Here is a 15225-nt window from a genome sequence, read left to right on the forward strand (position 1 = left end):
AGCACCTACTTAGAACAAGCTTAGCAAAGCACAGGGACCGCGGTTCAATCCCCCAGCACCACATGCCAGCCAGCTCCGCCCCCTAGTGGGCTGAGCTGGCCACACACACACACACACACACAAATAAATAAATAAAATACAAATAAACAAAACACCAAAAAAAGCCTTTATCCCTACTGGACTCTGCCTAGGACAGTCTACCTGGGAGTCTGCCTTTGGCTGGCTCCTCACCAATATTCAGATGCCAGTTCAGATGCCACTGCCTTAGATCACTGAGGCATCACTTACCCCTAGCCACTCACTGTTGTATCATCATTTTATTTCCTCCATTATTTATTTTGGCACGGGGGGATACTGGAAATTAAACTCAGGCCCTCAAGTTTGCCAGGCAACTGCTACACTGCTGAGCTCTATTCCCAGCCCCCTTTGTTTTTATCTCCTTTACAACATGTTATCACCACCTGTAGCTCCTGGCTCCAAAACCTGTACTGGTATTTAGCACAGAATCTCACAAAGTAAAAGCAGAGAATTCAGGATTGTTGTAGCTAATATCACAAGGCCATGCCCAGTCCCAAAGGCAGTTTCCTTCAACTGAGATCCGTGCCCAGTTGCCACCCTCCTCCTTCCCTTCTGGAAACAGAGCTCTTACCCAGCTTCCCATAGTGCTCAATGAGGTCCATCTTGGAAAGGAGGTTGACGTGGGGCAGCTCCACATGCAGCATGGTGGCCAGGGAGGTGCACAGTACTGAAATGAACTTGCCTGGATCTGTACAGTAGTGAGAATCCACAAGGTGAACAGCAGTCAGCTAGGAGGAGAAGAGAGCGTGAGTGACCCAAGGAAGCAGGGGACATCAAGCTCCTCTTTTTCTCATCAGACTGGGGGCTTGAGGATACAGTGAGTGCAAGCTTCTGGAATGCTCTGTTTCTGTTTTGTTCTAACAGCCATTATGTCCTCCTCCAGGAGACATGCACACTTCTAGATATAAAGATTTTTTATTTGTACATGTTTGCAATACATTCATCATGGAAGTTGGTACATATAGACATTTTTTCCTTAAAGATGCCTTGCACTGAGCCTCCCAATGGGCAACAGGTACAAGTCCACTGCATCTGCCTCCATACTCTCACCTGTCAATTTAACAACAGTCGCCCTGCCATATATTCTTTCATTTTTCCAAAAGTCCCTAGTACTAACACATCTGTTTTAAAAACTCAAAAGAAATGATTTACCTAGACCACACAGCGAGTCAGTGGCAGAGCCAAGAACTCCTAATTGTCTTACTCTAAGCAACCCCTACCTCACTGTGACATGAGGGTGTTCCATCTGTCCTCCCTCTCTCATTTGCTCCATCAACAAAACGGGCCTGCCCGCCACGAAACGCACCCTGAGGTCCCAATGAGTCATCTGAGAGAAGATGTTACGCAGGGCACCGTGGTGTGTGCACAGCTCAACCTGGCCGGGGCAATCGAAGAGGAAGTAGTGGCCGCGGAGGGGGTCGAGCTTGGCACGCAGCCAGTCCAGGTTGGCTTCCAGGTATTCCATGCAGTACAGCAGGCCGCCGTTGGGCCCCAGTCGTAGCGCGTCCATCACGTCCCCCAGCCCCACCAGCTCGCTCACGTCCACTGCGCATTCGTACGGCAGCCCCTCGTTGGCCGGGTCCAGGTTCACTACCGCCACGCGCCGGCCCAGCGCGCGCAGGAACTCACTCATACCCAAGCAGTACGTGGTCTTTCCTGAGCCGGGCGGGCCGATCACTGCCTGCCCGAAGGTTGTGAGCGGGGCAGCCGCCGCCATAGGCACAATGAGGGTCGGTGTGGAGCGAGGCAGCCACGTGGGAAAAAGCGGACAGCCTCACCAGGAGACAAGACGACGGGCCGGGAACTCCTACCCCGCCCACAACGGAGCAAAGGCCCACCTAAGGCTGAACAGCGGGAGCTCGCGCCCGGCTAAGGTGAATAGCCCGGTAAGGACGGGACCTCTTCCCGACTTCCGGACGGCGTCGGAAACGACGGGGCGCGCGCGGAAAGGAAGTCCCGCCCCCCGGCGGCGACGTGACCCGGCAGGGCGTGACCACGCAGCCGCCCTTCTGCGGAGGACGGGTCTCTCGGGGCGCCCCTGTTGCGAGTCCTCCGGCCTTCTTGTACGCACGAATTACAGCGGATGGCAAAGTCCAGCCATACATGCTTTTATTGTCATTACGCTGGAGACCTCGGGTCACCTCCGGCAGCGGCTGGGACCCAGAGAGGGTGGAAGCGGTGGCGGGCCCACCCCACGATCTTAACCGCGCCACAAATCTCTCATTCCGAAGCTTTTCTCCACACTCTGGCTTTCACGGCAAGCTCCTGCAGACGCCCAAGGAAGGCTGCTATTTGACCCTGGTCAGTCCGGCTTTTCGAGTACAGGGCAAGCCCGAACGGGGATAGGGAGAGGTCATTAAGCCCTTATACCCAGTGAAGGGGGCTTTTCAATAAAATGTCCTTGAGGTAGAGAACTGATAGGCACAGAACTAAGCAATCTGTGCAAGCTGCACCAATTGTAGCTCCCAGATTCTCTTCTGCTTCAGCAGTGGGCAAGGCCTGCCCAGAGGCCCACCATCCAGCAGCTATGTGTGATCCTGGCCAGTGAAACCCTGGCCCTCACTCAGGTTCTGAGGGGTGGTGATCTGAGGACAAACTGGAACCCCTCACAAAGGCTGAAACTGTCCGAAACTTCATGCTGGTGGGTGGCTGGCGGCGGAGGAGTGACTCGCCCTGATCCTGGGGTAGGGGATCATCGTAGATGGTGGAGATGAGTCCCAAGCCAGTTCCGCGGGGTCTCTTCAGCTGCCCAAATGGCTGCAGTTTCTCCCCATGGTACCTGGATTTAAAAAAAAAAAAAAAAAAGGTCTCATGAAGAGTGCAGCTCTCTAAAACCCCAGTGAAGGAGCTGCGAAAGGACAGGGAAGTAGCTACTCATATCTGATTTGTCTCAAAGATTGCTGGGTTTTTGTTTTTTGGCAGGGCTAGGATTTGAACCCAGGTCCCTATAGATGCTAAACAACCCTGTACCACTGAACCACACTTCCAGCCCCGAGATGGAAAGCTTTAAGGCTGAAGCAGGAGGATCACCATGAGTTCAAGACTGGCCTGGACTAAAGTGGGACCCTGCGTACAAGACCCAAAACAAACAAACAAACAAAAAAAACACAAGATGGAAAGCTTTAAATCTCTGATCTGCCCATTGGTGGTCAGTGTCAGCAACCAGGGACCTCAGATGCAATTTTCATTGTATCAGTACAGACTAACAACCGGGGCAGGGACATGGCTCAGTAGAATAAGTGCTTGCCTGGCAAGCACAGGGGCCTGAGTTCAATCCCTGGCTCCGCCAAAACAAAAAAAAAAAGACTCTTAACAACTGTGAAGTTCAAAATGAGACTGGGGGCAATGACTGGGGGAATCAATAACCGTTAACCTTTAGGGTTTAGGCTAAGACAAACAGAAACATGTCAGATCCACCTTTTCTTTCTGTTTTGAAGTACATTCTCTAGGAGTACCCAGCACCTATCTCAAAGCCAGTGGGAATGGAAAAACCAGGACACAGCTGAAAGGCTAGCTTAGGCTCCTGGGAAGTCTGTCAGCCACACTCACCCCAATCCACGCTTGCATCTGGGGTGCTGGCCATCACTATCCAGGGCGTCAGGCACCCCCGAGCACCTGCTTCCAAGTCCCTGGCCCTCAGTCCAGCCCTGCCGCTCCATCACCTTCCGCCCAATGCCCTGTAGAGGAAACAGACAACTCAAAAAATGGGATTCAGAGCTGGGGAGATAGTTCAGTTGAATAAGTGCTTGTCTGGCAAGTGCAAGGGCCTGAGTTCAAACCCCCACTCTGCAAAAAAAAAAAAAGGGGGGGGATTCACTCTAGGGGGAGGAGGAAAGGAAAAGAGGGCAAAGAAGAGGGGGCTCAGTGGGCTGGGCACAGTGCTCACTCACCTTAGTGTAGCGCTCAAAGGTTCCCACCTGGCGTTCAATGACAGAGCCGGCTTCCTGGCCATCACGGAGCCTCTGTTCCAGACGCATTTGGACTGAGTCTCGGGCGTCCTTGTCTCCACCATCTGGGAAACCAAGGCCCAGTTTGTGGAAGAGTCTCAGCATAAAGGAGGGAACCAGGTTTCTAGGGTCCCCTCATAAGGTTTATTGATTCATTTTCACTGTGTCCTGTTATATTATCTCTCTCACTGGACTAGGCGTTTCCCAAGAGTAGGAGGATGGCTTTCTCCATCTTACAGATGAGGAAATTATAGTGCAGAAAAGTCACAGCCCCAACAGATGACAGAAATGAAATTAGAGACCAGGTCTCTACCCAGCCCAGGTCATTTTTTTGGCTCCAGAACCAACCCTTGAGCAAACCCCAAGCTCCTGACCATCTGAGCCCACCAGGACCTGCCCATCAGACCCAAGTCCCCTGCAGACTTTCTCCAGGTATCCTTCCTTCTCATAAAGAAAGGAAAAAGCCTCTGTCCAAGATAGCAATCACTATCCTCAACTAGAGATGGTATTAGGCCATATCTATAGGTTGTGCATTTGTGGATTCAATAGACTTTGAACTGCAAGTAATCAGAAAAACTGCACCTCTACTGAATGTGCATAGACCTCAGTTCCTTATCACTATTCGCCACACAATACAGTAGTTGGGACTGGTGGCACATGCCTATAATCCCAGCATTGGGAAGGTTAGGGTGGGAAGATCACAAGTTCTAGTAAGCCCTGGACTCTGTCTCAAACCAACAAAACACATACACTGTAACAATTATGTACCTATTACATTGTAATAGTTATGATAAGTAATCTATGTTTTAAGAGATGATTCAAAGTATATAGGAGGGCTGGGGAGATGGCTCAGTAAAATAAGCGCTTGCCTGGCAAGCACAAGGGCCTGAATTCAATCCCCAGTTCCGCCAAAACAAACAAACAAACAACAACAAAAAAAAAAAAATCCAAAAACAAACAAACAAAAAAAAACCCAAAACACAAAGTATATAGGAGAACTATGCAGGTTGTAAGTGAGTACTATGCCATTTTATAGAAGGGACATGAGCACCTGCGGATTTTGGTGTCTGTGGGTTCTAGAACTAATACCATGAGGACAAGAAGAGCTGACTGTACAGTGGTCTTGCCTCAGCCTTTGCTAAGAGGCCTGGAAGTCACTTCAGGGCCCACACACCAGTCCCACACCTCAGAGTACTAGCACCCCCTGCCCAGTACCTCTGTCGTAGTACACACTCATGTCCACGTCCCAGTCATCAGCTGTCTGCTCATCGAAGTCTACAGGGATATAAAAGCATCCAGAGAGTGAGGTAAGGACTCTTAGTTCTGTTGAGAGCCTAAAGCTACGATGAAACACATTCCAGAACCTAGGGTTTCTGTTTGTTATTTTCAAGTCTCTCTTCTGGGAAGGGAATTCAGAACTGGAGTTGGCGGAGGCATTTTCTGTCCTGAGGACAAACTGGAACCCCTCACAAAGGCCTCACACTGATCCCTCCAGAAAAGCTCCCCCAACCTGGTACTGGGGATAGACAACTGGTCTCTCATACATAATGAAGGTGAACCATTCCCTGTCTTCTTTTGGCTTACTGTCAGGGAATCTACCAGATAAAAATAGAGAACCCCCCTCCCCCCCATTATGCAACAGGCATAACCTCTGCCCTTGCACAGGTGTCCTGCCCGCCTGCTACAATTGGGTCTTAAACACTTCCCCAAAGCCCATATGTTAAAAACACAGGCCCCAGGTAGGTGACTACTGGGTGGTGACAGAAACTTTAAGAGGTAGAAACTAGTGTGAGCCGTTTTAGGTTTCTGGGGGTGTGTCCTCGAAGGGGACTGTGGAACCATGGGTTTTTTTCTCCTTGTGTCCTACCTAGGAAGTGAATGGGCTTCCTGCACCACACACTCCCCCCTCCATGTGCTGCCTTACAACAGCCCCAAAAGCAACGAGCCAAAGTAAACTCCTCTCCTTACAAGTTGATTCATCTTATGTATTTATTAAGAATGGCAGGGGCTGGAGAGATGGCTCAGTGGTCTAAAGCACCTACTTGGAACAAGCTTGGCAAAACACAGGGACTGCGGTTCAATCCCCCAGCACCACATGCCAGCCAGCCCCACCCCCTGGTGGGCTGAGCTGGCCACACACACACACACACACACACACACAAATAAAATTTAAAAAAAAAAGAATGGCAGCAAGATGACTCATGGCCTCACCTCCCTCTTCCTCCTGCCAGAACTGGGCATCAGTGTAGAACACCAGTCCAGAGCCACCCTTCTCCCACTTGAGCTCGATCTCCTCCTCGAAGAGCCGCTCAGTTGTCCGCTCCTGCCCTGTCACATCTTCGTGCAGTGCCTCATGTCGCTCCCACTCCTCACCACGGTCATCATCCTGGGAGAAGGTAAGAGAAGTGCTTGTCCACTTTCTGACCTCATGCCCAGAAGGAGGGACTTAGCGCAAGCAGGCCAGTAAGCCTGGGCTTCAGCTCCATTCTTTCAGGTTTCTCCAGAAATAGCAGAGATTCGGTCCTGGAAGCCCTGAGCAAGCCATCTCTCCAGCCCTCTGACACTTCTCCACATAGTTTGCTGCTTCCCACAAATCCAACTTACTCTTAGCTCTGTGCTTTTGGCTATGTGGTTTCCCTCACCTAAAGTATGTGCCCATGTCTCCCACATCCTTCACCTCTCTGTTTGGTTAAATCTTCCTTGTCCTATGGCCTCTATGAAGTTCTCACACGTGCTCCACAGGTCTTTTACCCATCTGAATTCTCAGTGCTGATACATACATACTGCTTAGACCTTTATTTATTTATTTAGTATTTTAGAGAAGGGCCTATAGGGTGATCAGGGTCTCACTACTAGATCGGACTTGTAGTGATCCGCCTGATTACAGTCTTCCAAGAGCTGGGATTCTAGGCACGTGCCACCATGCCAGTCTCAATCACCATCTCAGTGTGACCTGGGGGTGGGGCCAGCACGGCAGGCCTGGGGATGGAACCCCGGCCCCTGTGCCTGCTTGCAGGCGCTTTAATCTACTAAGCTATTTGACCAGCCCTGCTTACGCCTTTATATATCACAAAGAAAGCAGGGACAAGAACTGGCACACTGCTGCAAGGAAGCTCCTGCTAAAGCTTCTTTATTCATCCTAATGAGACTGTAAAATAAATATCACTGTTGCCCTTCTCCAGAGGAGGGAACCTAGATTCAGACGAGAAAACTAACTGAAAGTGGCAGAACAGTATGCAGACCAGTTCATGACGTCATGCGTCATCTCCAGATGCTGATTCCTTTTCTTCAGAGAGATTTTAGGCAGGGCTGGGGCGATAGCTCAGCAAAATAAACACCTGCCTGGCAAGCACAAGGTGCTGAGTTCAATCCCTGGTACCACAAAAAGCGGGGGTGGGGTGGGGGTGGGGGTTGGAACAGGCCTTGGAATGTGTTGCCCTTACAAGTGTTTGCTTGACTGGACTTGTGGAGTGCTAGAAAAAAATACAAAAAGGGCAATCCACTTTCAGGCCCCCTTCTGTCCCTCTCACACAGAAAGTTTTTTTCCTCTCAATAAATTCTTCTAATAAATTCTTCCTAAAAAATTAAAAAAAAAAATTATTCCTAAAAAAATAAACTAATCAATAAAAGTTAAAAGGGGGGGGGGCGCTGGGGAGATGGCTCAGTGGAATAAGTGCTTCCCTGGCAAGCGCAAGGACCTGAGTTCAATCCCTGGATCTGCCAAAAAAAAAAAAGTTAAAAAAAAAAAGTTGTCTGCTGTGGTGGTGCACACTTGTAATCCCAGCACTCAGGAGGCTGAGGCACAAGAATTGTTATTGTGGGTTCAAGAACAGCCTGTGCTATAAACTGAACTCAAGGCCAGCCTGAGCTGCATAGTGAGGCCCTGTCTTAAAACAACAATAAATAGATAAATAAATAAAACAATACATCCCCATACAAATACAGTTTTACAGTCGCTGTCAGAGAGTTCTCACATGCCTTGGAACCCTCCCGAAAAGTCCAGGTTCAGAACTCTTGTACAACACAATGAAAGGAGCCAGGCATGGTGGTTTATGCCCATAACCTCAACACTTAGAAACGAAGGCAGGAGGATAACTGTAGTTCAAGACCAGCCTAGACTGCATAGTGAGACCTTGTCTTAGAAGAAGCCATAATGAAAGAGTGGGAAAAAGAACCAAACTGACACCATTTTGTACTTAGGCACCATCTTAGATCTTCAGTTTCTATTTTCTTAAGTTTGTTTCTTGTAAATGTCATAGTTACTAACCTGCTACCACCCCACACTTTGTCATAGGACTGCTTATTCCCTATGTAAAATGTCAAACACCTTTGTTCCTTTTTCATAAGCTAAGCCCATGCTTTGTAGAACTAAATCATATCAGAAAAAAACTAATCACCCCTCCAGAACCAGAACTAGAACTGTGGACATATTCTGCTTTTGTTGAGGGTTAATGCTCACTCATGCCCTAACCGCCGGCTAATAAACTTGTCTCTATATCCAGCCTCTGAGGTGACTCAATTAAATCAGCACGTTTGCCCCAACAGCATCTTTAGTGATGGGGTCACTAAGCTACCACCAAGGACAGGGTAGCACACCATACTCACATCACTTGAGTGGGACTCTTTCTCCTCCTTTTCCTCTTCCTCCTCAGGCTCTTCGTGGTCAGGTGGATCTACCAGGCAGGTTCCCTGGGGGATTTCCTCGCCCTCTGCTGTGTACACAAGCTCCTCCTGCTCCACAGTCTCTGAGTCCTCATACTGGAAGGGCACATTGCCGTAGCGCCGAGAGGAACCCGTCTTTGGGAACTGGAGCTGCAGCTGGGTGATGATTCGAGGGGGGAGACGGCAGGTCCGGATCAAGTCCAAAAAGACCCGCAGGGGGGTCCCCACATTCCCATTGGGCATCAGCACTGGTGGGTTCAGCTCTGGCAGCTGCCTTAGGTCGGCCAGAGTGAAGGCTTCACTCTCAGATTTCCGACTCTGCAGTTCCTTCCGTGTCTTAAAGGGAAAAGAGTTCAAACCTTCGGAAGGAGGGAGACAACAGATTTTGTTTGGTTACTGGGGACTGAACTCAGGGCCTTCACGCTGAGCTACGTTTCCTTTTTAAGTTTTTGAGACAGGGTCTCACCACGTTGGGCTAAGTTGCCCAAGATGAGCTTGAACTTGCAATCTTCTTGACTGCCTTCCAGAGTGGTGGGCTAAAAGGTGTGCACCACTTTGCTCAACTGAAAAATGCATTTTGAAACCCAAAGCCTCTAGCACTGAGCCAGAAATAAGTCAGGGTATAAATCCACTATCCTAATGCTGCCCCCTTTCTAACTTCTCCAAGTCCCTTCCTCCTTTCCTAATAGAATCACTTAGTCATTTCACACCACTTCTCATCATTTTGTCTGAGCCTCAACTTTCTTCCAAATTTGGTTCTCATGGACCTTTCTCTTTCTGGGAGGAGGGCAGTGCTGAGGACTGAACCCACAGCTCCCCCCATGCTAAGCACCTGCTGTGCCACCGAGCCACATCCTCAGCTCCATCCTGACTCTCAACTGTCACCAACTCCCACCTACTGCAAGCTCTTATGCCACATGTTTCAGTCACACCTAACATTTAACATATCCTGAAGGCTTCATAGATTTCTGTTTGTCTTGTTTTTTTGGAACAAGATCTCACTGTGTAGTCCGGAATGTGCTGAATATGCTGAATATCTTTTTTAAGGGTTATTTATTCATATGGTACTGGGGATTGAACTCAGGACCCTGAGCTTGTCAAGCAGGCACTTATTCTATTGAGCTATCTCCCCAGCCCTTGTAGTCCGGAATGGCCTGGAACGCACTGCACCCTTTCTGCAGTGCTCAGATTACAGGTGTGCGCCACCAGGCCCAAAATTTCTTACATTTCTTATCTCTGCCTTCGCAAACAGCATTTCCCGTGAACATCATTATTAACTACAAACTTATTTATCATTGAATATCCAGATGAAAAGTCACATTTCCCAAGCTCTCTACAAAGCAGTTTCTCCCTCCACTATCAGCTGTCAACACAAGTTCTAGCAGGGCACAGTGGCATGTACTTGTAGGCTCAGCTGATTGAGGGCTGAGGCAGGATGGTAACCTGGCTTCAGGAATTTGAGTAACATCTGGGAAACAGGAGCCAGGGAGATGGCTCAGTAGAATAAGTGCTTGCCTGGCAGGTGCAAGGGCCTGTTCAATCCCTGGTTCTGGAAAAAAAAAAAAAAAAAAAACTTGGGTAACATCTGGGATTGCACCTCCACCCTCTCCCAAAAGTCTGCTGAGCTGTCTCACCAGCCCTAGTAGTTATTAACAATTAGAGTGACATCTCTGTGACAATTACTTTTTTCCTAGTATGTCTTATTCTGTAGATTCTTTTTTTTTTTTTTTTTTTTCCGGAACTGGGGATTGAACTCAAGCACTTGCCTTTGCCAGGGAAGCACTTATTCTACTGAGCTTTGAAAGACATTCAGAGATGTGTGAAAACTGTCAGAATCAAAATGGAGTCACTTATACCAAGCCTTAAGGAAGGGGCCAGGGAGATGGCTCAGTAGAATAAGCGCTTGCCTGGCAAGTGCAAGGGTCTGAGTTCAATCCCCAGTTCTGTAAAAAACAAACAAACAAACAAACAAACAAACAAACAAAAAAAGCCTTAAGGAAATAGGGCAGGGAGGATCCTCATGCATATATGACTATCAAAAAAGATTCTGCAAAAACCACAACTTTGCACAAAAATATTTCTATAAGGATATCTAGCAACTGCCCGTTCAGTCTTGAACTGAGGCCATCCTTGTATTATTGATTCTTCGAGCCAAGGATAATTGTTTCAAAATAATTTATTTAAGCTGAGCGTGGCGATACATTCCTGTAACCTCAGCACTTGGGAGGCTGAGGCAAGGGGATTGCTGCAAGTTGAGGCCAGCCTGAATTACACAGTGAGATGTTGTCAGCCTGAATTACACAGTGAGACGTTGTCTCAAAAAGAAACCCTTGGGGCTGGGGAGATGGCTCAGTGGGATAAGTGCTTCCCTGGCAAGCGCAAGGGCCTGGGTTCAATCCCCGGTTCCGGGGGGTGGGGAAGAAATCCTTTAAGGGGCCAGGGAGATGGCTCAGTAGAATAAGCGCTTCCCTGGCAAGCGCAAGGGCTTGAGTTCAATCCCCGGTTCCACAAAAAAAAAAAAAGAAAAGAAACCCTTTAAAAAAAAAATTTAATTTTCTTAATTTTGTCTTTTAAAAACCCATACCTTCCCTAACCTCCCTGGATATACTAAATGCTCCCTATGGTTCATGTATATCGCTGTCTGCAAACGTAAATACAGTACATTCGGTGGACAGCTGGTCGCCCTGTTGTTCACTTTAGGTTGTGATTTACAAAATCTCCTTTTTTTTTCTTCTGTCAGAAAAAAAAAAAAAAAAAAAAAAAAAAAAAAAAAAGAGCCTCTCATGGGAAAAGCTCTCAGAAGGGAAATGGAAGATTATCCGCATATGCCCTTCTTTCCCTTTTTTATTCCCGAGTTACAATAGCGTGCAACGTCAGCCTGAAGCTCTTCCCAGAAATGATCTAAACTGCAAAGAGCCGTAACCAGAGGCCCGACTTATCTTCTCCGCACCTCAGGAAAGATACGGAGGCCTAGTCCGTTTTCTTTTTCATTCGTACCTTCTGTGTCAGTAGGAAGCCTAAGTCTGCGGATAAGACAGCGACCCGGGAGCCAAGTGCCCTGAGAATCCAGCCACCGGCGGCCGGAGTACATGCGAAGAAATTTCTGGGCTTGAGCCAGCCCCCGAACAGAGACGACGCAGCAGCGGGTTTGGGTCTGGACCCGAAGGGAATCCCGGGTAGAAACTGCGCAGCCATCGGTGGCTGCAACCTGGGCGGAAGCTTGAGTCGAAGTTAGAACAGAGTCGGTACCGGCCTGGGGAGGGACCCGCTCCGGCCGATGTCGGTAGTGGAAACAGAGGAAACCCCCGCTGCGCTGTTCCCGGAACTGGCTAAAGTAGCTCCTCAGTTGAGCGGATCGCAGCTCAGAAGGGATGCCGCTCACCACCAGGTAAACTGCCGCTACCTCCTCGGCCTCGCTGGGCGCCGCCATCTTGAGTGTCACATGATCTGCTGGAACCGAACCAAGTCTCGCGAGACACGCCAATCTACGGTGGGGAGTCGGCTTGGAGAGATTGAAAAGGCAGGGTCTAAGAGCTCGCGAGACTCCGCCGGATGTGACTGTGGAGCGAGTCCCCAGGAGAGCCCCGGAAAAGTTGTTCAGATCTTTCCTATAGAGAACACCCAGCGATGATGGAGAAATTCACCCGAAAAATATGGATTAGGGCTCTTTCAGGAGGCTCAAATGAAGCTAAATACCATGGGAGGCCCGAAAAATTCATTTTTAAAATACTTGGTTGTGGGGCCGGGGAGATGGCTCAGTGGAATAAGCGCTTCCCTGGCAAGTGCAAGGACCTGAGTTCAATCCCCGGTTCCACCAAAAAATAAAAAAAATAAAAAATAAAATAAAATAAAATACTTGGTTGTGGGTCTCCCATATCTGTGTGTGTGTGTGTGTGTGTGTGTGTGGTAGCGGGGATTGAACTCAGGACCCTGCACTTGGCAGGCAGGCGCTTATTCTACTGAGCTATGTCCCCAGCAAAAATTTATATATTTTTTGTTTTTAGGACGGGGTGTACAAGGTCTCACTGCATAGATCGGACTTGTAGTGATCCTCCTGTTTACAGCCTCCCAAAAGCTGGGATTTGCGCGCCACCACGCCCAGGCGCGTGAAAGGCCCCCTGAGTCAGTGATTGAGACTGTCTCAATCAGACCCCAGTCTCAATCACCGTCTCAGCTGGCCTCCCGGCGGGGGTGGGGGGTGGGGGTAGGGGGCGGCACAGCAGGCCTAGGGATCAAACTCCTGGCCCCTGTGTCTGCCTAAGCAGGCACTTTAATTCGCTGAGCTATTTGGCCGGCCCCCAGATTTTAGTCTTGCCAGGTGTGGTGGCGTACACCTGTGATTCCAGCACTCGGGAGGCTGAGGCAGGATTGCCACAAATTTGAGGCCAGCATGCACAACATAGTTCAAGGCCTGTCTGAACTACATGGTGAGACCCTGTCAAAAAACTAAAAAAAAAAAATCTAAATCTTCCTCAGCTCAGAACCTCATACCATCCCACAAACTCATAAGAAAAGGATTAAAAAAAAAAAAGTCAATAGAAAAAAAAAAAAGTCAATAGAAAAATGGGCCTGAGCTGGGTGTCGTGGCGCGCAAATCCCATCACTTGGGAGGCTGAGGCAGGAGGATCACTGGGAGTTCAAAGCCAGCCTGGACTACAAAATGAGTTCAAGGCTGCTCTGATGCGCATGGAACCCTGTCTTAAAAACAACAGCAACAACAAAAAAGGAAAATGGGCCTGCTGGCCGAGGTGCCGCATCAGCGCTCTGGAAGGCTGAGACAGAAAGATTTAAAACAAAACAAGGAAGGAAAGGAGAGAGGGAGAGAAGAAAGGCTGGGCGCAATCCCTGTATTGCGGTGGTGGGGATACCTTATAGGACAGGACGCACGGTGTTCCATAGTGAGATGAGACAGTCTCAGAAATGAAGGCAAGGGCTGGTGAGATGGCTCAGTGGTCTAAAGCACCTACTTGGAACAAGCTTGGCAAAGCACAGAGACTGCGGTTCGATCCCCCAGCACCACATGCCAGCCGGCCCTGCCCCCTGGTGGGCTGAGCTGGCCACACACACACACACACACACACATACACACACAAATAATAAATAAATGTTAAAAAAATAAAAATAAATAAATAAATAAAAACCCTCTACTATCAGTGATCACGTGCAACTGGAACTGTAATCTGCTGGCCGTGTAAATTGATAATAAGCACTTTAGAAAACAATCTGCTGTAGACCATATATTAAATATGAGAGAGAAAGAAAACAATCTAGTGCAGTAAGTGGCCTTATATTTTTTGACCCGACAATTCTTTTATATATATATGAAACAAATATCAATGAGACAGTTTCAAAGCTGATTCATAGGACATTTTTATTTTTTTTTAAACATTTATTTATTTATTTATTTTGTGTGTGTGTGTGTGTGTGTGTGTGGCCAGCTCAGCCCACCGGGGGATGGGCCTGGCTGGCATGTGGTGCTGGGGGATTGAACCGTGGTCCCTGTGCTTTCCCAAGCTTGTTCCAAGTAGGTGCTTTAGACCACTGAACCATCTCACCAGCCCCTCATAGGACATTTTTAATAATACATTGTACATTGTTATCTTCTTAGTGGTTATCCATCCAGCAATTCTATTTGTAGCAGATTATCTTAAAGAAATTCTTGTACATGTTTACCAGAAGATGTAATGACAGTGTGGAACTTGACCTGAGCCTTGTGATTCTGGAAAACAGGGAAGGTTAAAAACTCTGTCCCTTAAGATTTTGTGTTCTGGAACACCATCTACTGCACAAAAACATGCTTCCCTATAGGACTGAGATAGGGCTCGTGTGTGCTCCCCCTTATTTATCTATAAGAAGAAATGTAATGAAGATTCCAAATTCCAACTCTTTGCTTCATAAAATGAACTTCTTGACTAATCATTGCTTTAGCTTCAGTCCTTCCGTTGGGTCCCTGAACTTTGTCCCATCCTCAGCTTGAACCAGCACACAGCTGCGCCTCAGCAGCCCCTCCTGAGAACAGGCGGGCTTCAGGGTAAAACATTCTCTAACCAACTGGCCCATCACACTTCTCAGCCGTTCCACTTCCTCACAGCCAGTTCTTTTTAACTTTGCTTACTCTGAAAGAACTGCACGCAGGCCAGCCAAGTAGCTCAGTGGACTAAAAGGTCTGGTTAGGCAGGTGCAGGGACCAGGGTTCAATCCCTGGTGTGCTGTGCCATGCTGGCCCTGCCCCTGGGGCCTGCTGAGACAGTGATTGAGAGTGGGCATGGTGGTGCACGCTTGTAATCCCAATGTTTGAGAGGCTGAAATCAGGAGAATCACCATGAGTTTGATCTGTATAGTGAGACCCTGTACCAAAATGCATAAAAAATGCCTTTTATTATATATGTATTTTTTTTTTAATGTTGGAAGACGGGCTCTCTGTGTAGTTCAGGCTGACCTTGAACTCAAGTGATACTCCTGCCTCAGTGTCCCAAGTGCTGGAATTATAGGTGTGTGCTGTCACGCTCACATCAAGTTTTTTTTTTTTTTTTTTTTT

General features: G+C 48.3%; 2 protein-coding genes across 2 annotated transcripts in view; both read right to left on the bottom strand.

Moving 5' to 3' along the window:
- Gpn2 (GPN-loop GTPase 2) overlaps positions 1-1986 on the bottom strand; it is a 9528-nt gene extending 7542 nt beyond the window's left edge. Inside the window, exons 1-2 of the mRNA XM_004642855.3 lie at positions 1385-1986; positions 650-806 (exon numbers count right to left, since the gene is read on the bottom strand). Of these exons, the coding sequence (XP_004642912.1) occupies positions 650-806; positions 1385-1795 (568 nt within the window). The 5' untranslated portion in view covers positions 1796-1986. The remainder of the gene's footprint in view (positions 1-649; positions 807-1384) is intronic.
- A 385-nt stretch (positions 1987-2371) lies between these two features.
- Positions 2372-12122, bottom strand: Gpatch3 (G-patch domain containing 3). Its single transcript, XM_004642856.2, has 7 exons — positions 11685-12122; positions 8631-9046; positions 6237-6411; positions 5241-5300; positions 3969-4090; positions 3628-3755; positions 2372-2857 (listed from the first exon to the last, which is right to left on the bottom strand). Exons 1-7 carry the CDS (start codon positions 12115-12117, stop codon positions 2638-2640), a joined length of 1554 nt encoding a protein of 517 aa, XP_004642913.1. The 5' UTR covers positions 12118-12122; the 3' UTR covers positions 2372-2637.
- Positions 12123-15225: the final 3103 nt, after the last annotated feature.

Source organism: Octodon degus, unplaced genomic scaffold, assembly GCF_000260255.1.
Source record: "Octodon degus isolate 3935 unplaced genomic scaffold, OctDeg1.0 scaffold00163, whole genome shotgun sequence".
Lineage (NCBI taxonomy): Eukaryota > Metazoa > Chordata > Mammalia > Rodentia > Octodontidae > Octodon > Octodon degus.